Source organism: Acomys minous (genome assembly GCF_964271855.1).
Source record: "Acomys minous genome assembly, chromosome: 19".
Classification (NCBI taxonomy): Eukaryota; Metazoa; Chordata; class Mammalia; order Rodentia; family Muridae; genus Acomys; species Acomys minous.
The window spans coordinates 37,126,054-37,153,916 of record NC_140499.1 but is presented as its reverse complement, the minus strand read 5'-3'; the positions used below and the strand labels follow the sequence as shown (position 1 = coordinate 37,153,916).

At 40.4% G+C, this 27,863-nt stretch overlaps 1 protein-coding gene across 29 annotated transcripts in view; it reads right to left on the bottom strand.

Moving 5' to 3' along the window:
• Nucleotides 1–27,863, bottom strand: part of MBNL1 (muscleblind like splicing regulator 1) — a 178,069-nt gene that overhangs the window by 33,913 nt on the left and 116,293 nt on the right. For 19 of the 29 annotated variants that reach the window (XM_084768885.1, XM_084768891.1, XM_084768886.1 and 16 more), the window contains 2 exons: nt 2,460–2,630; nt 1,379–1,489 (listed from right to left, as the gene is read on the bottom strand). In XM_084768885.1, the coding sequence (XP_084625011.1) occupies nt 1,379–1,489; nt 2,460–2,528 (180 nt within the window). In that variant the 5' untranslated portion in view covers nt 2,529–2,630. The remainder of the gene's footprint in view (nt 1–1,378; nt 1,490–2,459; nt 2,631–27,863) is intronic. The other 10 variants (XM_084768897.1, XM_084768878.1, XM_084768871.1 and 7 more) reach the window with 1 other exon arrangement.

Genomic DNA, 27,863 nt, shown 5'->3' with positions numbered 1-27,863 from the left:
TCGACACGAGGAACACCATACTGGCTGCATCTAAGTTTGCTTCCATTTTTTTCCAGCCCTGTCCCCTCCTTGTTCCATACATATATGTTCATATTAGGTTTGGGGTTCAATCGGCTGACCCCTGGGAACTAAAATCTTGTAATCTCTCTGACTGCAATCTTTGTCTCTCCTCATTGGCTCTGATACCCCAATGTTCTGATACCGTGGGTTGTGCCCACAGAATTCCCATGTTTACGACACTTCTGCCAGATCTGTGTTCAATGTTGCACTATGCCCTCAAACACTCCCATGTGTGCTCAGAGCCACAGTCCTCCTCTCTGTTAGTGACAGGGCATCTCATAGCTCAGTCTGACTCTCTACCTGCAGCCCACACTGAAGCTCCAGCGAACACCTGGAGGTGACCAGCCCACCTACTTCTGTATTCCTGTGTCATTAGCCTTATCAAAACCAGGCTGACTATAAAGAGGATCAAAAAGTCTCAGGGGAGGTTTTGAAGGCAAATTTCCTGGATTAAAGCCTTCTCCACAGTCATTACAGTAAAAATGCTTTAGGTCTGAATAACTAAAATGATTTCAATACTTATTACAAAAACATCATCCTGAATAGAGGAGGCTTTTCAACTGTGGTTTCACAATATCTTTGTAGAGGGTAATTCCCACTGAAATGTAACAATGTGAGGGGGAAATTAACATAACACCTGCACTCATAACTAATACAGATAATTACTTTGTCTAAGCAGAATTTTTTAAAACAGAGCTACCAGAAATCTAAGTACCGATGGCTTCAGAAATCTATGATTTAGTGACTATGTAAACACCAATGTCACTAGCATTTCAGAGACAATGCAGGTCTTGGAAAATTTGTCCCAAGGCTAAGCATATATGACCCTGGATCAGTCATGTGTGTAGGAGTTAAGGACAAGGTCAGGAGATGGGCTAAAACTTCCCAGAGAGCTTCGTGGACCATGGCAGGGACTACTCCATCCCAGGCGTACACTTGCCTATATAAAATGTTCTCTGGGTCTCAGAGAGCACAGAAATCAGTAAGTATGATTTACAAGTTTTAGTGGAAAGAAGGACCTCACTTCAAGGAGAGGCGAACTTATACACTAAAGTAGAAACAGTCCAAGAACTTTGAAACCATACATGAGGACCAAATGCAGGAGAGTTATTTTCTTTTAAACTGAATTTTCTGTAAGAAAGAATGATTATATAAAACATTTTTAACTAAATAAAAATATTTATGTTATCACCATAAAGACATACAAAATTAGGAGATGTCATAAAAAATAAAGATATCACATTTTGAGCCCCCAATAATGTAATAAAATAAAAATCAGATTAAAAATGATAGAGAATTAATTATAATATTCTCTCACCTCGACTGTACAGTATTGATAATTGGTATCACTGCCGGTGTAATATGGGGATCCCTCCCACCTCGAAATGCAATCCCCCCCTCTTTTTTGGAATGATTGTTGCATTAAGTTCTAAGAGAGAATAATAATTACATTGAGTTCAGGTGTTAAAATGTATTAGGAAAAAAATCAGTTAGCACGCATGTTACAATTAACAAGCTAGAAAAACATGTGTTCTCATGACCTTATAACAGTTCAAAATGTTAGCGATAAATTAGTCAGACATATTCTGATCGCTATAAATTTCATTACTTATATAAATAATTTAGGATTTCTATACAATAATGAACATAAACACCATTTCAACAAAACATTACCTATGACATAAATAAGATTATTAAAGTCATTTATCACATGCACATCAAACATCTAAACACTAAAAGAGATATTTGTATTCATAAGCAAGCTACTCACATACATGGCTAGGAACATACTAAGTATGATCACTCAAATCTTATCAAAATTAGATTTTTAAAATTTTTTTTAGCTATTTTTCAAAGGCTCTTGGAATTCTGACTTTTTAATTAGTTTCTTCTGATGAGACTTCCATGCCTGTGGTTATAACTCAGCATTGTGATAAACTGCCTAGCATTTGTGAATACAAAGTAACTTCAAGTTGTTTTTCACAAAGTCTCCTTTTTGAGAAAGAACTACGGGGGTTCTCTTCAAGGAGAGAATAGGGGAAGAAACAGCCTCAAAATGAAAGACATTCATCGGTTTTCTTTTTTTCTTTTTAAGAAAAGCATCATTTTTCACCTTTAAAGGTAACATAGAATGTATTTTAATTAAGCTGAGTTTGATGTCTCTTTTTAACAAATACGAGGTTAACACCTGCAAGGTGAATGATTAACTTTGAAGAGAGTTTTAGGGGATACTGCAAGACTGTCACTGACCACAGTCCTTTGGCACGAAGGTAAGTAACCTCACAGGGTAAAAGTACTAGGCAGTTGCTACTGCTGCCTCTGTTTACATACAGTCACGGCTAAGCACAGACACGGGACACTGGCCACACAGACAGGGACGCGGTTGGAAGTGTGCTCACCACGGGCTGCAGTGGGGCCCCAGGCATCATGGCATTGGCTAACTGCATTTGCTGGGCCAACATGGCCATGTTCTTCTGCTGAATCAAGTTATTTCGTCCATTGATCTCCAATTGCGTTTTTAAGTGTGGGGGTGGATGAAGATATTTGCAGTTCTCCCTGGAGCAACGACCCTAAAAGACAAAAGAAGCAAGGACCACTGTTAAATAGAATAAAATTAGTAAATTGTAGAAATGATATCTAAATAAGCCATCTACATCCATGATTTTTTTTCCCTACAATTTATCATTCACAGCATTAAGAAAAAGTAACGAATTCAATCCCTAAGATATTATCAAAACGAGGATTTAAGACATTTGGAAAAGTTTAAATGGTGATTGAAGTTTCTTCGATTTAACAATGTCAGTGTTACTATTTCCTTTAAGTTTTAAAGCTTACTGATTTCAAAGTAAGACTAAACCACAGAATGTCAAGTAAAGCACCTTGAATGCTGGCCACTCTTCTTCATTAGCATCACGAAGAATCAGGAAAGGTTATCATGGTGTTTAGGTATACTGAGTTCAAACAAATTAGCTCAGAAGACTCACAGAATGCTGCTTCTCCAGGAACATGTCTCCAGCTGGACCCCACCACAAATAAAATGAGGACTGCTACAAAGCTTCCAACAAGCCCCATGCATTCGGAATTTTATGGCTGAAAAGAGGACCACTTTGTTCTTACAGCAATTTGGGATTTAAAGGATAATCAAATCCTGGTGAGAAACGAGACTTTAACCTTCTGAGTACTGTCCTATGACCCCGACACTTTGAAAATAATCAGAAATGGATATGCTCACCCTACAAAGAGCTGCCAATGACAAAGGCAGAAGCAGAATCAGTCAGTAAAGCACACTAGCTGTAAGTACGCTTGTCCAGGACTGAGTCATCGGAAGCACTTATTAAAGCCCATAATAGGCCAAAATGTGGGAAATACTTTACCCACATTTGCTAACACACTTTGTCAATCGAGCTCAACAACCTCTTTGGAAACTTTTCCACCAGAGAATGTAATCAGAACTGCTTGTTCCTTTGCAGGATACAACAGATTAAGCCATCAAGAACTTTCTTTACTCTGTCTTCTATAGAGAAGTAAATTCTGTTCAATTTACCTTGCATAAATTGACTGGTGTTTATGGTAAAATCTGTAACAATTTGAAGCCAAAGGCTCTATTTAAGTTCTTATCCTCTAAGTTTTTTTGGACAAGTCTCTACACTGCGTGAATAAGGACACTGCCTTTGAGTTTAGGACTGAGCAGCTACAGCTTCTTGAGCCACTCTCAGGCCTAAGGAGTCATTCCTCATTAGAAAGAACAGATGGCCATTTGTGATGCCTATTAGCATATTAAAACTAGTGCTGGTCCCCAGGCTTTCTCAGTGGCACAACTACCTGTGTCTTTTCAAAGCTCTCCCAACCCCAGTCCCTACCCTAAACTTCTCCAGTGCATGCGCTTCTTATTCCCATATAACCCTGCTGTTTTGGTCACACATTTGCTTTGCTGTCACTCTTTTGTGTCTCTTTTGTTTTCCTCTCTGGGCCTCCTTTGCCCACATTCTTGTTTTCTTCCTCTCTCGCTCCTGACCCGCCTCATTGCCAAGTCCAGTCGGCTGGCCAGGCTCAACCTACCACTTTCTGTCCCTGCTCAGGACCCTTCCAGATGCCTCTGGCTGTGCTCTCGCTCATATCTACAATAAAAACCTTCTCCTTAGCCACACCCTGGAGTGGTCCTGTTCTCGATTTATGCATCTGATCGCCAAAACCTCAGTTTATAGAGTCACCAGCTGTGCAAACTATGGAGGACACTAACTTCTTTAATCCTTGAGCCCTTTGCCCAGTACAGCATGGTTATAAACACATCACCCCACACAACTTAAAGGCACATCAAGCGGAAGTAAATGCAACACTGACAGGAGGTAATTTTTACATTATCTACCAGCTATGGCTCTTGATTGGTTGGTCCACAGAGGCACCAATATTTTCATAAAATGGTTTATTCCATGTAAAATAATCATGCTTGATATATGTTGATTTCACTTGAACACTGTTGGCTTAAAAGCCTCTCAGTGAAAAAAACAACCTCAAAAACAACTTAGACCCACATGATACACCAGATAAATCAATTCGAAGTCACATGACTGGCCAAAATAAATAAGCTCCCTAGAGCCACACAACCTGCTTTAGGAGCTCTCAGGCTAAGTTCTCCCAGGGATGGAAAGCACGTTTCAATACAAAGTGCTTGGTCGTAACACTGGTTTTCAGTCTGTGGGTCGTGACTCTTTTGGGGTCATCTGAGACCACCAGAAAACACAGATATTTTACATTACAATTCATAACAGTAGCCAAACTACAGTTATGAAGCAGCAATGAAAATAGTTTTACGGTTAGGTGCCACCACAACATGAAGAACTGTATTAATGGGTCACAACACGACAAAGGTTGAGAACCCCTGCTCTAACAGAATTTCCTGTTCTCTGTATCTCTACCTCATATTTTTCACTAAAACTGGATTCCAGTGTAGATAAGAAGGGGGTGTCCATCCAGATGATTCAGCTAGTCAGTCCACTCTGGTCAGTTGCTTTAGTTCCATAAATAGCACAGACATAGCCTGGGCCGTGAGCCATATGAACGCTAACAGTTGTCCTCAATGCTGTTTTTCAGCACCTTCCTGACCACACATCACCCCAGACCCTCTACCAAAGAACACACCTTAGACTGAAACAATGGAAAGGGATTTTATGCCCTGACTATAAATTCTGCATCACTGCATTCTTTCAAACTTAAAAAATTTTTTTTCCTTATATGGCACAGCATGCTTCTGGAGGCCAAAGAACTACTTGTGTGTGGGGGGGGGGGCGGGGGACAGGGCAGTCCTCTCCTTCCATCACAGGGGTTCTGGGGAATAAACTCAGGGGTTCAGGCTTGACAGCAGGCACATGTCTACGCTGAGCCATTTTGCTGGCCCATCCATCTTGAAATGTAGAAGCTTAGACATATGGTTTCCATTCTGCATCTACTATAGCTACTCAGGGTGGGGAAGGGATCATTTGACCCCATTTCTTATCTGTTGCTTAACTTTACTGTCCTGGGCCCTCAATTTCAAAACGCTGTGCATATGTTCTAAACAGGGGCATCCCACTCGTCCTTTCTGCCCTGAGGAGTTTTCCTAGGGAGACTCTAACAAATGTCTACACATTCTAGGTAGAGAAGTGCAGACTAAAGTGATGATTCCACGGAAGCTCAAGTTGGCAAACCAGTTACGGAAGCATAGTGCGGGGTATTTCGTAGTGCCAGCGGCCATGATTTAGGGCCAGAGATTTGAATCTTAACAAGCATTTAGATAGTTCTGGCATAGCAGAAAACACTACAGATGACATTGTGTGCAAAGCCACAGGAATTTGCAGTGATATGCATGGGAAAAATAACAGTAACCCATGGAAGAGATATTTCATAAACTTCATTTTTTAGAGAGGTCCAAACAGGCTAGGTGCAGGCGGCAGTGCTGAGAGACCATAGGTCCACAGATAAGAAGATTAAGAATAAATCAGAATAAACAGCCCATGCTAAAGCATTACCTAAAAAATCTAGAAACACAGAAACAACTAAAACCTACTAGCAGCGTAACTTCCATTGAGAATTACGGTGAACTCCAAGCAGCGTCATCCCTGTCCATCTTCCCAGGAGCACCCCCGAGAAAGCAGCGCCACAGTGAGAGATACTGCTGCTTATTACATGTTCAAAGATGAATTCCACTCTAATGGCACTCTACTGCTAATGAACAGTATGGAATAAAAACTAAATTTAACACCTGAGCCATGCTGCCGTAATAATGCTATTACTCAGAGGCCAGACAGTAATTTAAATTCACCACAAGCCTTTACACATACACAGAGAGAGAGAGAGAGAGAGAGAGAGAGAGAGAGAGAGAGAGAGAGAGAGAGAGAGAGAGAGAGAGAGATGGAGTTTGTGATTGTGGAGGGCAATAGATTCATGTACACATTCACTGTGTTTGCATTTGGGACCCTAAAATGTAGAAGAAGACAATACACTCTACAAGCCTAAAGCCAAATTTACCATTCTCAGCTACTTGCATGTGTCACCTCAATACTAATAACTGGGTTGCTAGGTTTTAAAAACACAAAAATATAAAAGACTGTGTGTGTGTGTGTATGTATGTGTGTGTATGTGTCCGTGCCTTCACACTAATTACTGTTTACCTTACCTTTTGAGACAGTGCCTCTCTCTGCACCTGGAGGACACGGCTGGCTGGACTGGCTGAGCAGGCAGCTGCAGGGATTCTCCCTTCTAACCTCCCCATACTGTGATTACACAGAAGCACAGCCATTCTTGGTTTTGCTTTCATGCAGGTGCTGGTGACTCACACTCAGGTCCTCGTGCTAGCTCTGCAGGCCTCCTGAGCCAAGCTCCCAGCCCTTAAAATGGATCTTTATTTAATTTTACAGGGACATGTACAGGCACCTCTGTTGTAACTGTACAAAGATTTCTTTAAACAGTGGCTTGGTCACTTTGTTGTGTGACTTCATGGAAATCCGTGAACTCTGTGAGGCCATGTCTTCTTTTCAGAATACCTACAGCAGCCTCTCGACCACTGTGAGAAGAGCATGGGCCAGGTTTACCCATGATAACTGGCACAGTGGGCCAGCAATAACTCTGATTCTCTTCTCTCCTTAAAAAAAAACTTCAAATAAGAATAAGCAAAATGGTTCACTCAAGCCCTACATCTCTTTTAAAAGTTCTAATAATAACACAGGCACTGAACCCCGTGACAATGCATGCCAATTACCAATAATGAAGAGGCTGCTCCTGCCTTTGTCACCACCCACCAAAGAAAATCTCCATTCTACTCCATTGATTAGTGTGGGATTTCTGTGATTTGCATTTCCTGAGTCCAGTACTTAAGATAACTGTTCAACAAATGAAACCAACATCTGTGACTGAGAACATCAAACTAGAGTTTTGATATTAATTTTTTTTTGCTTCTGAATTTGAGGATAAGCTCATTTAGCTTTGAAAATTGCAGCAGACTTCATTACTAAAACGAGTGAAATTTTATGTTTAATGTTAAGTGCTTAGTACTCAAAACAAATATCTGGTTCATTGTTCAACGTAACAATTCAGTAAAGCACATTTTAAAAATGCTATGGATGGGTAAATGTAGTGAATACATGATACATGCACAAGGAGAGACAAGACATAGAATATGGTGGTGCCAGGCAAGCAGCATCACAGAAAGGATGAAACTCCGTGAACCAAGAGACAGGAATTCATAAAAATGCTGTGTCTGAGAAATTTTTTTATATTTAGCATAAAACCCTGCTAATGATTAAAAATAAAACAGTAATTGAGTTTGAATAGGTGAGTGAATTTAATAACATAAAAAAGATCAAAGTTATATTTTCATTGTTTTTCCTTAATTTGAAAAGAAAGGATTACTGATTTCTGTAGTCAGAATCTAAAAAGACACACTATCATGCTGCAAAATGGTAACTGCAGGTAGGATGAAATTACCCAGTCAGCTCTCGATGCACTCTAGAATAGGGGTGCAATGAATAAATGATAGGGTGCCACCTCAGAAGTCTTTTCCAGCTTCCTTGGCAACACTAGATTTCTAGGAAGGCTCCTCAAACTAAAACCATTTATTTCAATGGTTAAAACAAAACCAGTATTTCCTTTGGAACAGCAGAGACAAGCAATGTTTTTGAAGCACTGGAGATATTTACTGCTCAGATCTTAGCCAGAAAAGCTGACTGTGTGAAACTGACAGCTACCTATTGAAACTTCTTACCAGTGAAGAGGCACCAGGAAGAGGAGGAAAAATGGGGGTTACTTCTTATAAGGACAACGATCGATTAGATGGTTCTAGTCTTGTGGCCTCACTTAATCTTATTCTGTCCTTAAGACTTCATTTACAAATATACACTGGGATTAAGACATCAGTCTTTTAATTCTGCATAGACAGGGATTCATATAATTAATAATAGCTGATAATCTCAAATTAGCTTTATCTACTTTAAACATTTCACCATTTTTTTTTAAATAGAGGGGGTTCCTCTGAAATTTCCTCCAACATGAAGTACTAAGTTTGCACTGAGAAACTAACTCCAAGGAAAGGAGCAGGTGGCTGCCTAGCTATTACCTCTAATTTTGTCAACTGCAAACAGCTGTATATTAAAAAAAAACTTCTAAAGTATGAGAGTTTCAATATTTATCTATTTTTCTTCAACATTTCTATAAAAAGCCTAAAAGTTAAGATAGGCTAGTGAGAGAAAAATTATGTCCCAACGTCTTATAATTACTTTATCATAGATACAAAATATACATGCAGCTTAACTAGAATGCACCGGCGATTTGGGTGTTCCTTTTTTCTGGTTCCATGAAAAGCTCTTATTACATACAACACACACACACACAGACACACACAGACACACACACACACACACACACACACACACACACACAGAGAGAGAGAGAGAGAGAGAGAGAGAGAGAGCATGTGGGTTTTATAATTTATCATTACTTCAAGGAATACTAGTTTCATTTAGTATGCACTAAACTCCCTCCTCGTCAATATCTAACTGGGTTAAGAACAGATAGGTAACAGATTTTAACTATTTAAAGAGCCATTTACAGAACCCAATAGCTGTTCTAGGCAGTATTTTGTAGAACATTCCTAAGGTTTGATGATGAAGATTCTTGTACATTAAAACCAATAGTGACATTTACAATATCCCAAAATACCCTCCTTGCTGACGCAGTATCAAGGCACTCTACCTTACTGGGATACTGTGACTTTCCCAGAGTGCTCAGGAGCTCGCATTGCACAACTCCATTAATCATCTTGGAAATGACAAAAGTGAAACTCTATACGGCTGCTCAGCGTTCTAAATGCATGAGGTTTGGGTTGGCTGCCTGGTGGTGGCGGGGGGTGGGGGTGGGGGGGGTGGGTAGAGTGAAAAAGGCAGCAAATGACAGACATTTTTGTGACAAAAATATCATGCCTCCGTCCAGCAGCTTTTGTTTGGGAGTGATCGAATCCACATGCAACTGTGACAGCAGGTTACATCTGCACAGCCATCACCAGAAAGCCAGATCTACTTAGAGCAGCCTGCAGTGGGATGGAACACACACACACACACACACACACACACACACACAAAACAATCTTGCTTTTTTCTGATACCTTTGGCCTCTGTGCCACAGAATCCTAACCCTGCATGTAGACCCTGATGCAGCGGATGCTGCCCTAGCACCACCAACATTCCTGGCTCCATACTCCCCATGGGCTCCAACGATGGATCCACTCTGCACCACTGAACCAAGGTGAAGTTTCCATGACCTTGTAAAGTCCAGTGACATTTGGTAGATGCCAGTACCATTAAACAGTCCAACATGTGCTTGCTACTTTTTTTTTAATAGCATCAGAAAACTGGAAATGCCAGATCATTACATATATTTTTTTTTCAACCGCTTCAATAATTTTTCAACTCAGGGACTATCAGACTTCTAAACTGTGGCCAAAATATTTTTTTGTGGTTTTAGGGGTTTCAAATTAAACCAGCGAATAATCAAAAAGCCCAATGTTTACATAATAATTTTTGGTGGTGTATTTGTAGGGCATGTTTTCAGCTGAAGAATGGAAGGTGCCTTACAAACAGTACACAACTCATCTTGTTCCTTTTCTAAGTGGATTATAACATGGCAGACATAAACAGGAGGTAAACTAGGGAGAAATGTATACATGGTTTTCATATGCATCTCTTAGAGGACTTACTAATGCAGCTCTTTGCACACACATACTAGCTCCTGGTCCATTTATACAGAAAACCTCCATCTTATACCCCACCTCTTCCTCAAAGCATTGATTTAAAACCAATATTACAATAAAGGGATAATAAAGCATGACTGAGGCTACTGTGCTAAGCACTATGCCAACCGCATTACAGATGTCGACCACTTATTGCTCCAGGTATTTTACAGCTTCTGTTACACTTGCTGAAGCACAGATGCTGCATGTGCACTGTATATACCATAAATGCATCTCTGAACCAAGTAGACCCCAGTCTCCTCACTCAGCTGGAGCTCCTAGCCATTGTACTGAGATACACACTCACACCAGGAACTTTAGGCTTGCTCATCTTTAAGTGTGAACTCCCAACCACTGACTTCTCACAGTGAAACTACAGAAGGTTCTAGCAAGAAAAGGTTATAACCAAATGAAGGTTTCAACCATTTTGAGTTCTGCAAAAGAAAAAAAAATATTCCAAGATGTAAGCTATTAATTTTGGAAGTTAATATTCCAAATATTAACTTAACTAATTTATAATTTTAATTTTGGAAGTTAGTATTCCAAACTATTAGCTATGCTTCTAAATTGCATTAAAACCAATTATGCGCCATGTTTGGTCCTTCCACAGCACCAGCAGTAGAATGCAGGGAGGGAGGACTGCCAAGTGAGCTAAAGTAATGCTCCACACGCTTGACTTTAACCAGAAACTTGGGAGTGTCAAGAGGTGAGTGAATTATCCATGTACTTCATGGACCTCTTTGACTTGCATACATCAGAATATACATATAATACATACATATACAATTTAGCATATAGAGAGAAATACATCTTTGTGAGCTTTAGGGGACATGCCTTTTTAATTCATGGATATTTTTAAAAAACTAAAGAAAATCAGAGTGATAACATTTTGGTAAAGTTTGATTGCATTTATATTACAAAGATACTACATTTTTCCCTGCTAGATCCTAATATGCCTGCGAGTATAGTAATGTAAATCTTGTTTGCACATGGTAAAGTGATACCCATCACTCAGTCATAACAATTTTCAAAGTATCTGTTATATATTTTCACCAAATAATTCTTTCATTGTAAACCTTCAAATCTAGTAGCTGTGATGACATACCTAATGTACAGGGGTGGTGCTTAAACAATTTCTTACACTAAGACAATACTTTTAGTCGCTTTCAGTTACTAAAATCACTTCACCACACTCCTCTCTAGGCGGAACATACATCATTAACTTCGCCAGATATGAGATTCTTCCCCTCTAATATTCCAGTGGCAGTCCTTCGTAAGCCCATGGGATTCCCTAACTGAAAACACACTGTTACTTTCTGTTCTCAGAAATGCAGCTGAAGGCCAGTATTAAGTGATGCCGCTTTGTGCAAAAGACAATGACAGAGACAGAAGGAAAGGAAAGATTACAGTGCTCAGCACTGGTTCACCAGGGTCTCTTTCTGACAGACCAACTTTGTACTTGAATAAAATGTGCTTAATTGCACTGGCTCTGCTCCTATGGGGAAAGTACACCCTTCTCCGCATCCCTATGACAACCTAGTAAATCTGTGTGTAGCTATCAGCTCTGACTTGAGACTGCATAAGGAGAAAGAAGACTGTTTCACGAGCCCAGAACACGGCTCCATTGGGTGCCGCCTGCGGCAGCATAAGCAATCAGGATGGAAAAGATGCTGAAGCAAAATACAGTACCAGAATGCAAGTGATGTGAGCCTGTCTCCTGCTCTGTGAACCCTCCTCACCCCACGTCTCCCACTGGCTTTCCAGAGAAACCCCTCAAATACCTAACCCTCAACACACATGAGGAGTAAAAAAATACAAGGACACACTTTATATCTTTGGTGTTTGCAGAGATTGGGTCCGTATTAGAAAATAATAAAAGTAAGCACAAGCCACAGGCATTTAGAAAACCATCATAGAGGAGCTGGATACTGAAATCATCCTGTGAGCATGGGCTCTGGGAAAAAGCTTAGTCATCTCACAATGCGAGGTTCTAAATGGCGCCCGGAAGCTGCAGAGCATATTTTTAAGTGATTAGGATGGCAAGGATGGAACTGTGGATCCTGGCAGGAGTACACACCTGGCAACACTGTTTCTGTAAAAAGTCAAAATGTGAATGTAAGAGAAAAGGAGCATACAGTTGTCACAGGATGCTTTTCTCCGAGTTATCAACAAGATTCAGGCTGATCTGCCTGAACCAAGTATTGTGCCTGGAATAGCATATCTGTCACTCCTACAACCTATCTCTCAACGAAGCAAGTAGATTTAATAGAGAGAATTAGTTTTATTTTCATTTTAACTGCACTCTCTCTTCATCTTGTACATTGTTACTCCATTTTCCTCCCCCTAACAAACGCTCTCCAGAAGGGGGATTCTTACTCCTCTTAGCTCTTGTATCTACAGCTTAGGTTGGGTAAAGGTGGCCAAAGTTACTGAGTCCCTGGCTGTATTTCAGAAAGGATTTGTTATCAGAGGTTATTTTAATAACCATTAATTCTATATCACATCATTTAGTATCTTTGCAGTATAACAAAATATTGTTGAGTTGCTTTCAGATACTAACACTTTATTTTCATAGTTTCAGCAGTCCACGGAGCTTGAGAACATGGCACCAGGAAAGTCGATCCCCCGTGGGTTCATTCAGCAAGGACATTTTGCTGAAAAACAGTCTCACATTTTTTTTTTCTGTATCTTTTCTCGGATCTCTACTGGCTCACATCCTTTCGCACACCCTTTCGTTTGAATGGAGTTGCTTTCTGTTCTGATTTCCTACCTTGTGTTTGCCTTTCTTGGTTAACAAGCCACTGCTGGCCAGGCCCAGCCCTGCTAGCCTGCAGGGAGGATCCATGGCCACTCACTGAACGCAGCTGTGTCCTAGGCTTATCAAGTGCTCCAGACTCATAGCAACCTTAGAGCCACGTGGTTCCCAGAGCAGATATGAACAAGTAAGAGTGCACCAGCTTGATAGAAAACATTTTGTTCACATCTGACCTCTGACATACACTAGAAGTGTTATCTGAACGCAACTTCTTCCCCCCATGACTACCAACTTCAGCTTTGGTCTAGACAATAAATGGAAGTAACTAGACTCCAGTCGCCTTCCTAGCACATTCACCACATCGCTGGAACCTTGCAAGCCTTGTTTCCCCGTCACTTGGGCCTCTTTCTTAAGAAGTAGTTCACTGAAAGCATCCTCCTCTCCTCTTCCTTCAGCCTTCCAGATCGTCACAAAGTTAGAATCTCTTTTAATGAGTCAACAACATATACTACATCTCAAGCGACTTCAGACGACAAATCCAGACTCCGGTGGAAAGAAAATTCCCCAGAGCCAACGTGACCATTGTTTGCTGCAAGGCCGACACTTGTTAGCTGTCGGAACTCCCTGAGGCATTTGGCCTCCTGGGTAGATGGTGCCTCTGCCTGGGATACCATATCTAGGCAGGGTGGCTGTGAGAGAGCAGAGGAGTGACCAAAGGAGGAATAAACTTGTCCTCATTGCTTTTACATTAGGAAACTGGGCACTAGTCTATTAAAGTGCGCTGACAACAAAATGGACTATTTTCACAGGCTATATTTAATTATAGTACATATATATGTGTATATGTATATATATATATGTATGTGCGTATATATATATATATATAATTATAATAAGTGACTATTTTTAAAAGTCATCTTCTGTGGATTCTTTTTCTCAATTTTTTTTGGCAGTACTGACTTCAGTAGCCTTTAACTAAGATGAGAGGTAATTCTTACCAGTGTGAGCACAAACCTGGTGAAGATAGTACTAACCTAGTCTCATTAACACATGCACCTTCACAAATATTTGTAGAACAAATATGAGATGTTAGGCTTTTTGCCTACTCTGTGTAATGTGTGATCTAGGGAACATGGCAAGGTCTAACTTAATGGTCCCCAATCATGGCTGTTTAAGTAAGAATTGTAAAGTAAATAGCTCGATTTTAAAAGTGCATCTCTCCCCATCCTCTGCTACCAGAAGTTCTGGTTTATCAAGCCTTGACTGGGTTCCAGATACATGTTAGGGCTGTCACTGGTTTGCACTGGGCCCATCCTGCAGAGTTCTTTTATGACTAGTTTTGTCAGGGTCTTCAAGATAACTATCATATTTTCTTTCTAGTGACTTCTATTTTTGTTTTGAAGGTGTTTATCAGCTCTTCTGAATGGGAGAAATAGAAGAAAGAAGACTTCATGACAGGTGATTGCACAGTGGATCTGCGGCCTGTAGCTCCCTTAGATACAAGATCAGAGACCAATGTCAGGGGCAGCTGTACCCCCATGATGAGATATTATTTCAGAGCACTTTGTTCTTAGGAAGTACAAAAATCCAAAAGAAAAGGAAGGCAGCTATGCCACCAACAGACCCACCCAAATTTAAATATTCTGTTTGAAATGTTCTCAAAAGAGCAGTCATGATTCAGATTACAAATTAGGTCAAATCATAAGAAATCCGACAGAATTGATTTAGTCAATCACATCTTTGGTAAGTCCTATGTTAACTAGCCAATACTGATTTTTCAGTTCAATTACAACTTATTTAAGTTTAGATAAAAAATTTTTCATAGTTGCAGTAAATGTTCATAAATGTATACTGCCATATTATACATTCTCAAGCAAACACAAATGAGGTCTTAAGATGAATCTAATACTCTGTCAAAGACAAATGAGTAGAATATTCTTTTATTTTCAATTAATGATAATGTCAGTTATCCCATTCAAACCTACAGTGTCTCATTATTCTCACAAGATCTAACATTTATCTTTTTGATAATTCTCTGAAATATTTTTTAATAATTTCACATTGCAAATGAAGAAATAAGGTTCCAACAGCTAAATATCCCAGAAGCCCATGATAGTGGTAAGTTTTGGTGTTGGGAGGTGCTGGCTATTATGTAATACACCAAGGGATTCAGGTGGCCTATTTGAGAGATTAAAAAAATCTTTAGTTGTTGTTTACTGATTATTTTCAGGTAGAACATGATTTCACTATTACAGAGATAGAAAATAAAGGCATATATTACCACAATATGCCATTTGTGTTTCTTAAAATCACTATGAATATACTAACTCTATAAAATTATTTAGAAAAGTAGATGTGCATCTGACTAGAAGCATAGCACCTGCATACACATTGTCTACAGGCTACACTAAACTATGTTTAAGGCTCTGCATAATATGTCTATATCCGTGTATGCCCAGATATAAACTGTTCTGCATTTGTCCATCTCTGTCATTTCTTAACTAACTTGTCAACAGAGATAAGAAGCTGATTAAATGTCCTCTTCCCCCAAGAAGTCTCTAAGTCTTTGGTTATATTTCAGAAGTGAACCTGTTTATTAGGTTCACACATTCATTTTTTTAGTATGAAAGTACCAAAAAAATTGCCTTAAATTTTAAACAAAAGTGTGCAAATCACCAACAGATTTATTATCCATCTTTCAAACACAGTCTCCCAAATCATTAATAAAGAGGTCTCAAAAAAACTGACCCAGCATTGATAGCAAAATGGAATTTGCTCATTTCAGTTTTATTTATTTATTTATTTATTTATTTTTAGGGCAGGATGGTGGTAGTACACCCCATTATGAAAGGATGAAGGGATGAAAGAAAGAAAAATGGAAGCGAAAAGAAAGAAGGAAGGGGAAGGAAAGGAAGGGACATAGGAGAAGAAGAGGAAGGATGGGGCTGAGATAAGACAGAGCATATTATTTCAGAAAATAGAAAAATGTGTTGTGGTAGAAGGGAAACAAGGTGGGAGTGAAGAACTTTCAAAGCTTCTTCAGTCAACCCTACAAGGACTGCCAAAGACCCAAAGGTTTCATTAAAAAGAAAGAAAGAAAGAAAGAAAGAAAGAAAGAAAGAAAGAAAGAAAGAAAGAAAGAAAGTCAGAGAAGTGTAGCTCTCAAACCTAGGCTTAATACTCATTCTACTACTGTGTTTTCTTTTAAAGGTGACTTCTCACGAACCCAAAGAGCCAGGAGGCTTCTGTGGCCAAGATAGAAATAAGAACAACCAGATGGGAACGTTCAGGGGAGTCAGCTGACTGTGGGCACTAAGACAATCGAGCTACGGAGGCTTTTTTCAAGACAGCTAGGTCAAAGAGTTAAGGCAGAGTATTGTGGGCATAAGCTCAAGTGGCAGTAAGGGACCTGGATATAAGCAAAGGTGACTCTTTGCTTGATGTCTTTGCAGAGGTCTATGTGGATGTCAGGAAGACAGGGCAGGTGGAATGGCCTCAGGGTACGGAAAGACTGCACTCATTAAATAAATCCAAGAGTTAATAGCAGTTTATGTGCTAATAGCAGTTTACTACCTAATGACCTAAGGCAAAACAGCTGCTTAAACTAATCAAGTGAGATAGGCCAAGCCATCCTGACAATGTACACACCACAGAGAAAGCTCAAGTTATTAATATAAGAAATTACCATGATTATTCTTTGATGAATAATGCAACTGGCCTGAACCTGCACGAAGCAAAACTTCAAATCATTTATAATAGCTCACAAAGAAAGAAAATTGTAGCCAGTCACTTTTTAAAATACGACATACAAACGCCCCAATCAGCAGTGTGGACCACTGGATGTTTTTCCCTCAGGGATATGTTTGCATCTTCTAGGAGCTTTCCTCATATTACTGTAAGGAGCTGGAGTGACTGCCTTTCATAGGAACACCATAGTACTGGCAGAACACTGAGTTGCTCTGAGCTGATGCTTTCATAACGCATCTGCCTTCTTCCCAAGCAATTTCCCTGCCCAGAGATTACAGCTCACCCAATTATGGCTCTTACGTAATCTGCCAGGGAGTACTAAAATAGACCGTGGTTAAGAAAAAGTTAAAGCAGACATTTATTACTCAAAAACTAATGACTAACACTGGGTGTTTTGCGTCTTTTGTGCTTTGCAAAGGAAGGTTCTGGGGTAGTTGTTTATTCAGAGGCAGAGGTAGGCTAAGTATGCTGACTTTGAAAAGAATTCCATTTACTTCTTTCTTTCTTTCTTCTTTCTTTTTTGAGACTTTTTTGTTTTGTTTTGTTTTGTTTTGTTTTGTTTTGTTTTTTGAGTTTTCAGGCAGCATTTGAAGTAAGATGTAAAATGTACAAAGGCTCACTCATGTGGTTGAACTTTGTATCCCATTAACACTGCTCTGTCATTTTGCAATTTCAGGTCTAAATTTCTATCTTAGAAACATGCATGAAATCTTACTTCATATAATAAATTACATAGCAATAAATATGGAAACACACATTGTGTGTCTCCCCTTTCTCGTTCCCCCTGCTCCTACCACTTCCCCTAAAACCTCTTTCTCTTTCTTAAGACAGAGTTTTAGTTAAAAGAACAGCTAAGGCTTATCTTCGAGGCCATCTGTCCAGAGTTCCTGTTTCTAGTGTACAGTATAAACGGAGGGGGAAAAAATCACTTTGTTACTACTGCCATTTATAAATTTCAACTCTCTCCATCCTAATCCAAAATATCTTGGAGACCTGCTGCTGCTTTCTTAGTCTGAAAAGGAGAGAGAGTGATAAACAGAGGGCTCAGTAGGTCTACAAAGTATTATAGGTACTGCCTTAGTTGTTTTATGCCACATGGCCACCTTAAGTAAGATGGTGGTGATGTTACATGGCCTGTTCTTTTTGTTGTTGTTGTTGTTGTTTTCATGACAGGGTTTCTCTGTGCAGTCCTGGTTGTTCTGCACTCACTCTGTGGACCAGGCTGGCCTCAAACTCACATAGATCCACCTACCTCTGCCTCCCAGAGTGCTGGGATTGCAGGCTTGCACCACAGTACCCAGCTGCTTGTACTGTCTTTTAACCCCAATAAAGATGTCTGCTAGCCATATGGCTGCTCCTATGATGATGTCATCACCAAGATGGAAGCAAGGAACATGGTTGCTATTTAAAATAAACTAATTTAATAAAGAAGCGTTGAACCTAAGTTTGTGTGTGTGTATGTATATATATATATATATATATATATATATATATATATTGCTGTAACAGATCTATTTTTCTAAACATGTTGAATCCAAGTGACATATATAGTATGATGTAGAAAATTAAGATTGCCTAGGTATAGTTTTGTTCTTTTTTAACTATTAACTTTTGGTAACAAGATTTAAGCTAACTTTTGTTATAGATGTTTTTCAACCATATCCAATAAATTCATAAATACTGAGACAGAGGTTACATAATAGTTTAAATTTTTTTTCTTTTTTAAATTATTTTTTTGAGAGCAGAGAGCAAAAAACATAGCGGTAAAAGATTCTCAAGAGTGGAATGGAGAGTAAGCTTAGAGATAAGAGACTTGTGGGATCATCTGCTTGTGTGACGACAGAAGTTGTTACAGTACGTGAGAATTTGGAAATTGAGTGTGCCATTTTGTGGCCATTGAGCTAAACTGACACTGAGACTCAATACAATCTCTGCATCCAGGGAGGAAAAGAGCAAAGGCCCCAAACAGGAACTCTACCAAAGGGAGGGTTCCAATAAGCTCCAGGGGCGACAAGGGTTGCGAACAGGAGCTCCACCTCAGAGAGGATTTCTCTATCATAGAGGCCTAGTTGGGCATAAGAAAGAAACAGCAGGCTCTAGCAAGCTAAGCAGAGAGTCAGAGAGCCAGCTGCTTCCCTGAGGAGAAGAGGAAGCTTCAGGAGGAGCTGAGAACAGATGGGGGTGTCAGGGTGGGAAGAAAAGGATGAGAGAGAGAAGTGTTCAATCTGGGGCATCCCCAAGTGGACTGAGAGGCTCCAATCACAGAGAGGAGGCATCCCCTTCTCCATGATGGGGGAGGGGGCGCGAAGCAGGAAGATAAAGGAGTGGCTTTTATAGTAATAGTTGACTGAAGCAAGGCAGAGATAAAGAAAGCAGGCTGTGGCACTTCCTCAAGAGAAGAGGAAAGGAGGTGGAGAGGCAGACAGAGCCTTCCCTTGTGAAGGGCACCCAGGAGAGTGAAGCAGGCTCCAGGATCCAGAGAGACCTAGAGGTGCCTGAAGCACATTGAAGAAGCATGGCAGTTGAAGGGCAGAAGCAGGTAAGAGGTGGAATCTAGAATTTGGAGTCAAATATCGCAGGTGGCAGGAGCAAGCAGAAACAAATGATGCTTCCACCTTAGGAGAGTCAAGTCAGCAGCTTGGTTTGCTTAGGGGAGGCAAGGCCCCTTGAAAGGGATCCATTTCTGCCCCACTACAGATTCCAGCACCAGATCACAAACTGAGGGTTTAGTCACTAGATGTATAAATTAAGGACATGACTGCTCCAAGGTACTGTTGAGGGGAAAGTTTTTTTTTTTAATTGTAGATATGAGGGAGAGCACAGCCAGAGGCATCTGGAAGAGTCCAGAGTAGGGAGAGAAAATAGTCAACTGAACATGGCCAGCCAACTGGATGTGGCAATGAGAGGGGCGGGGGGGGGGGGGGGGGGGAAGGTGAGAGAAGAGGAAAGAAAGTGCTAGCAAAGGAGACCAAAAGAGGGGGAAGAGAAAAGCCCTCCAAAAGAGGAAGACAAAAGAGAGAGCATAGCTGAAAGAGTAGGGTTATATGTTAATGAGGAGCTGGGGCTGGGAGGGCCAAGAGCAGGAGCAGCTCATGGTAGGGGTGAGTCAGGACTGCTGAAGGGAGGCACAGGTAGTTGAGATACTGAGAAAGCCTGGAAGCCAGTGCTGGTCTTAGTTTGTTAATAGGCACCACAGAGAGCCATTTGTCCCTTCTGCCAGTGGTCAGGGGTGGGTAGAGGGGAGTGAGTGCCAGAATTTGGCCTGATACTGATAAGAGAAGAGAAGCCACATTGTTACCACTGCCATGCAGACATTCCAACTCTCTGTGCACTACAAATGGATACATTTTTAAGAAACAAAACTAAAGGGCTCAATGATTCTCCCTGTATTTGTAATCCATGCTCAGTTAACAACAAACAACAACAAAAAAAACCTTAAGTTTACAATTCATGGAGATGGCAGAGGAGACTGGCAATGCTTCATTACCAATTCTCGAAATTGGTCTTGCCCACCAGAATAGAACTGGAATGGATTCTCAGAATTTTCAAAATGTGCTTTGCTGTGAGCCTAAGAGGTGAGGGTGGGGAGGAACAGACATGTTGAGCCTGCCTCACACAACTGTGTGCTATTTCTCACCCCTTCCAGTTAGGATGTCAGGACTCTGCCAGTCAGTTTGCTTTTCTGTCTCTCACAAATACTCTGTAATACCCAGACATGTGTCAAGATGTTATCCTGGAAACTATGATGATGATAATGCCTCATACATGCTTATCAATATGCTGCAAAGACAATGTAATGTCAGATAAGAGCTAAAGGCAGCAAATAACGGAGCCCTCAAAAGTGGTCAGCTCTCCTAGGCTTGTGGAGCTAGAAGGAAAGTTATTGCTCCCTTGACGATACTCCAAACTCCAAGGAACTGAGTGTTCTAATGCGAACGGCAAGGTCGAAGGAAGGAATGCTTAGTGGTATGAGAAGCTGGAAGAAGAAATGGCAATGTAGGAAAAAGGCAGGGATTCACAGTAGTTTTAAACACTGGACAAATCCGACACAGTTACATAGCATACACTGCCATGAAGACATGATTCTTCAAACATAGGACTATGCCTTCTTGTTCTTGATGTGCCTGCCATATTACAGGGCAAGTTTCCTTAAAACTGAGATGGGGATAAACCTTAATAGTGAGTGGGGTTCACACAAGCAAAAGAGGCACACAGATTCAAAAAATAACCCTGCACTTCTACTCTGTGACTCTGGGCTTATCACTTAATCCTCTGTCTCCCAATTGCCTTGTCAATAAAATGATAATTACTATATTATATAGCTGCTAATGTGACAAGAGGACATTTAAGTGGAAATCTGTGGGCAGCCCATGGTTCAATATCCAGCACTCGAGACTACCAAGGGAATGTGGCAGTTCTTCAGGCAGGATTATCTCCATTTGTTAGATGGTGTTTCCAGTCTCACTCAGCATTTTGGGGACCCTTGTGCTGTTCTGCTCAACTGGAACTTTATTCAAAGTACTGGGTTCTGATCTACAGTGGAGAGGTCTAGACAAGGATGTCTTGGCCCTGCCCTAAGACTCTCTCCCTGCATTAAGGATTCCAGTCTAGCAATGGTGTTACAGCTGCTTGGTTGTGCTTCCCTATTACAAAAAACAAAAAAAACTAAAAGCTAAGGGTGAGCTTCTCTGTGTGTGCATATGTGCACTAGGGTGTGTGTGTGTAGTACAGAGGAGAGATATCAGGATAGCTTTACATAACAGAACATGTTGAGCACCATTCAAGGTCTAAAAATATGAAAAAAATACATTTTATATCAATATGGGCAAATATGAGAGCAACTAAATCAGGCTAACAAGAAGAAAAAGTATACTATTACATTTTATGCCAGACACACTATAGGGCGCCAGGCGAGGCAGCTCCACATCAGTTCCTTCACTGATGGTTTCATCAGGTACAAGTGAAGTGCATCTGCTGGCCTGCAACATGTGGCAGGCAAATGAGCTGAATTATTAAAGAGCTTTCTTCATCACATGGCATGTTCTAGATGAATGACAAAGAATGAAGGCAAGCAAGCAGTGAGTTCTGAAGTTACTAGAAACAGGAATGTGGCAGAAAACCATCGATAAAGGTTCCAGATGCACAGCTGTCTGGCCTGCTGCGTCTGGAGCTAGGATGCTGTGCATTTCGGAGACATTGCTTCTCCTCCTTCGCTGGCCTTCCCCTATAGGGTATGTAGGCAGTAATGCTCAAAGTCAGACTGGCTTGGATGAAGCTGTAACAACAGGAAGTCTGACACTTCCCAAACCAAGAGACCCGCTCTCAGAGCAGGAACCTCTGGAGGAAACAGAAAGCAGCTGGCTGTATTGCTGCTCTCGGCTGTTAGGCTGGGCTGCTGAGGGTTAAAAAGCTAAGACCTCAAACTCTCCACCTACTAACTTTCCTGTACTAATTTCTCAAGTACTGTTTGTACAGCATGGTTATGAGAGGAATCTTGACAATATGATGCAGTGTGCCCCTCAGACCTCTAAAAATCCCCAAATGGACAAATATTCCCCTTCATCACGGTTACTATTTACTTGAACAGTCAACAAAGACACACTGAGGATGACAGCCAACTTAGGTGCACGAGGCCAACTCAGCAAACACGGCTTCAATTTCTTTGCAAGCACCAGCATAGTCAATTATCCGTCACGATTCTTTGCAATTGTTTTGAAACTTTAAAACCAGAAAGCTAAACTATGAGAATGTAAACAGCCTAACAGAATCATTCAGATCACAGAATCGTGTAGGGTTTGCAGGTCTGAGAACAGTTTACTCTGCAGAAGTCACAGGCTACCTCACAGCCATTACTTTGTGTACCTCTCTGCAAAATAGTCTTTTAAGATAATTTAACATTATTAGTTGATAACAACTTCAAATTTTCTTAAACTACTGGAAATAAATACATTAGTCAAAAAAAAACCCCATAAAATGTGGATATCTATGTATATGTATATAAATATGTATATGTATATTTATTTCATATACATATATATGATTATTAGGTCATTGGAGCATATGGATTAGAAATATATAATGAAACCTGATTGAAGTAAAATTGAAATATCCAGCTATAGAAGCTTTCTATGATTTCTTATGAAAGGAACAAATCCAGAAAGGCTACGTGCCAATTTTAAGAAAGGAACGATTTTTCAGAACACCCGCAGCGGTGGGCAGTAGCTCAGGCGAAACACATCCTCTGACTCCCTACTAAGCACAGCCTTAGCTTCTGAAGAGGGAAGTAGTTATTTTGTCCTGTTGCATCCCTGTTTTTATATTACACTTCAATTAAAATACCGCCAGTCCTTACTGCAGACACTTTGCTTCTTTCCAAGGATTTGCTTTGTTAGCTTTCATCGGATAGCAGTTTTACGCTCAGTGCCAACTGCAATGCCACCTTGTGTGTGGTGCAGGGCTATGCTACTGCAGGGGTATAAAAATAGCAAAGGCAAAAAAAAAAAAAAAAAGACGCCTACAATAGGCTGGAATCGCTTAAAAAAGTGAATCCTTCAGCTAAACCTCGCTGAAATTCCGCTAAGACACAACAGCCGATGCGATGCTTCGCTATAAAACAGCCCCTCCTTCATTATATAATATTGAAATCACCCTAGAGATTCATAGTTCTCTCTAGAACTACAGCCAATTAAAGTTATACCAGGTCCCAGGAGGATTGGGAATCCAAGCTGCACTGGCCTGCTGTGTCTGTTTACTTAGTCTATTTTTATAACACTGCAGTAGCCAAATCCAACTTACCAAATACGTGCTTCAATATTCTGCACCACACTGATTCAGGAGACGAAAGTGTGTGAGATGAACACCAAACCCTGTGTTTCTGGTAAATCAGTCTAGCCTATTCCACCACAGTCAGGATCAAAAGGAAGAAGAATTCACTGAGAAACATTCGAATCACCCAAAATGCGGCTTAAATGGATTTCGGGGATTTTTCAAACACTGTTTTATTTTATTTTCTTCAGGGGGTGGGGAGGGGCAGGAAGATACAAGTGAAGGGATAACAATTGGGATGTAATCTGAATAAATTATTTTTTTAAAAAAAGAATACAGACATAAATAAAAAAGACTATTCACCATGAAAAAAAGAAAGAAAGAAAGAAAGAAAGAAAGAAAGAAAGAAAGAAAGAAAGGCTGTCACCCACTTGCAAGGCTAAAGTGTCGACAAAAACACCAATCCTCACTGGTTTCTTGACACAAGGCAGGGTTTCAAGATAGACACATAATTGCCACAGCAACCAACCATGCAACCACAGAATGGATAATTAATTAATGAAATAAATTCTGGCCCATGAACATGTTTCCTGTCCAAGGACACTGTTAAGTTTGACTTTTACTGTGTGAAGCACGTCTGACAATTGGATACACCCAACAAAAATAGGCTTGAGAGCTTCAACAGAATAGGAATTGTCAATTAAAAAACACTGCCATAGAAACTGAGTTTAGTATATTCTAAGACAAATATGAACAGGTTATGCTATCTATTCAGTCATTTTCATTTGAACATAAAATGCAAAAAACACAATTATAGATAAAGGTGTAGCTCCTTAAAGGGAACATCAAACACATTTTCTTATTCATAGAAAAACAACCAATGTGAGCAACATACTGTTCTTTTGAATTTCTTGGAGGCTATTTGAGTTATATACTATTGAAGTGTGCGGTATGATTTCTTTCCCTAAAATTGAGCTGCTTTTCTCTAAAGCATTTCATAAAAGTTTTCAGATACCCAGACCTTTAAAATATCTTTAGACCTACCCAAGGGAAAGATCATTACAAAGGATTCTTTGACATTATAAACACTCTAAATACCACATGTTAAAAATATTTCAAGTGTATCACTGAATGTTCCTAACTGTTGACTCAAAGGATTAACATGTAGCAGGCTGTAACCAGATGAGGATGACCAGGCAAGGGATGTGACACGGTGAACTACTCTGTCATTTTTATTATTGTTTTACTAACACAGACCATGACAAGACATGTTAGGCAGAGACGCGGTGCATAGTCTTTGGGTGGTGAACAACAGTTGAAGTGATGTGTGTGCCAACTGGCTTGATTTCATCGGTACATGTGGAATTCAGGCCATACTATTACACTCTGCCTCAAAAACAACTGTAAATTGTCAACAGGCAGCTTGAAACTCTTCTGGACATTCCTGTATCCTAGAGTGCAAGCAACTCCCTGAACAGCATCACACAGCAAAGAAGCACACCACAGAAGCTGTGACTGGGGCTGAAGAGACTGCTAGGATTTTAGTCCCATGGCAGCAGCTCTTCCCAGGAGAAGATAAGAAACCATTGTTGATCTGGCTACAACAGATTCTTCAGAGGAGCTCATCCAGGGTAACACTGCCACAGTAATTCTCTGCGGGCAGACTTTTGAGATCTATTCTGTTTTCAGAATACTCTGGCCAGGCACAGTGTTTCCTAACAGTCCTAAAGCGGGCCTCTGTATCTGGAGTCACTCCCACACACACACAAAAAATGACGTGTGGCATTGCATAAGACGCCAGACCCTTAACACCTTTCAACCACAGCTATGTCTTCACCGTGAGCTTGGTGTACCTCTAAGACTCCCACGCTTTAGGTGGGATTAAGTTCTACGCCTTTTGAGAAGCTGTCGGAGACTTTGTGAAACAGGGCTCACTGACACCAAGAGCAAGGCAGTTCGCACCAAATCAGGTGCTGACAGCAATCTCAGAGACAGGAGTGTGCATGGGTAAGCGAGGAGGCAAGGGAGGAAACAGTATAGAAACTAATGCTAAAAAAGAAGCCTCTGGCTACCTTCTAGTAACCTTTGCTTCGGGGGGGGGGGGGGGCTCCCTTTGTCCAGGATGGCCACCAAGCAATTCCTCCTTCCTCTTGGCTTTGAGTCTGGACAGTCTTACTCTCTGACTGACTGGGAAGAGGTGACCAGGACTTGTGAACACACCTGCTACGTATGACGTGACCCTGAAAGGAAAGTCCTGTTTTCTTGTCCAGAATGCACAAGCCAGCAATCAAGTGAAACTGGACACAACTGCTAAGAGATAAGGAAAGGCCGGAGAAAGAAATAGCAGAAGGGAAGCTGTCCCTGCAACTCTTCTTGTTGCCACTGAAGACAAACACTTTCAAACTGACACTGGGATCAACCTCCGGGAACTGTGAGGTGTGACCTATGAGAAGTTCCGTAAAAATAAAGCTAGATTTTTAAATATTTATTTTCTTTTCCATACTTCAAACTAATGGAAGATGTAGGGCAGAGTGGAGAAGGTTCCAGTGTCTCTCTCACTTTCCACCCCGCACAATGGCTTTCTCTAACTTTTGTCTCCTTGGATGCTACGTTACCCGACATCAAACAAGCAACAAGTATTCTACAATGCATGCTTTTGTGTGGTTTTACTTGTTAGAACTTTGGCAATGGAAAAAAAAAAGTTTTCTTTGCCTGTATAAGCTCTTGAACAGGTTTAGTTTAAGTACTGTGTCAGACAAATGGGAAGGTAGCGTACTCTCCTCCCTCACCATTTACCTGACGTCTGAGAGATAAAATGGAAGTAGGGCTGCCAAGTAGGGTGAATGTTTCAGGACTCCATGCTTAGGTTTGCTCACTTGGTGGGCAGCACTTCTGCTCACTAAACACCTCCACATATCCTTTCCTTGCAAGTACGGCAGGGATAAGTTCCACTAACTACCTCGTTAACTAAAGCAGTTTCCTAGTCAATTAAGAAATATATCTAATAAGTCCCTGGAATAAAGAGACTGCTGCTCCCATCGCTGAAGCAGATTAGAATGTCAAAGAACAGAAACTGAAGTAATGAGCCAACTGAACAATTACTTGCCAATGGATAGCCAAACTCTGCACTGATTCCACCATGTGAAAGGAACCCCTGGACTTTGCCGCTCCCATGATTAACTGCATGATGGACACCCACGTATGTATCGGGGAGGCCTCTGACCTGCTCCTCTACAGGTGATAGTGATTACCAACTCTCCAAAGACATACGCACTGTCTCCCACCAAAGCTTTTTATAAACAACTTGGAAGGTAGCTGGATTTAGACCTCCCTTTGATATACTACAAAGGGTCTTAAAAGACTATAGTTTTGATATATATATATATATATATATTCATTAGAATTTTTCAAAAGCAAGCAAAGTTAATCTGAAGCAAAAGCAGCTCATTCCACTGCCAGTCTTCAACCCCAATTTTAGCTACCGTATACCCTCAAAAACAAAAGCATAAGAATTTGCTATTAGAAGCTAAGCCAAAGGGAAAAAAAATAACTGGGAATTAACACATAAACAGTTTGTCTATCCAGTCTTCTTATATAACATTAAATTAAGGCCTACTAGTACTTTAAAGGAAAAAAATCATAAGTTGATTCTTACAAAATGTTCAATACATATGAATAAAAATAACTAAGAATAGACAACAGAAAAATATGTGAAACTAAAACTAAGACACATCATGTGAAAATGTGGTAAGCCCCAGAGGATGGACTTGACATAATCTATGTGAGTATTTATTCAAGTTCACGATGCTTGCATGTCACTCAGGGCATCCAGGGCAAGAAAGGAAAGCATAAAATACCTTTCAGTGCCTCCTTAGGGGCTTATACCTGGTCACGAGTGATGATCTGCAGGAGTTCCCAGCATACTCACCACTCTACAGTGCCTATTTGCAGTGATTACTAAATGTAAATGTCACTTAGAAAATCCATGCTCTGATAAATTGAATAAAGGTAATTCTGAGCAATTTGAAAAGCTTCCAGGAAAAGGAACTACACCTTGCCAAAAATATGAACTATAATCAAAGTAACACTTTGAAAGAAAAGCGAAAATGGCTTTAATTTTTGGAACCACTCAGAAGCCTTGCTATGCCTGAATAGGAAGTTTCTATTGCAAGACACATGCTACAAAGCAACTGTTCAATATTAATGATGGCTGCCTAGCTGCCTGACTTCGGGGAAATAGAGGCTTGAGAGCAGAGAGCTAACTATATAGCAACTGCTGTA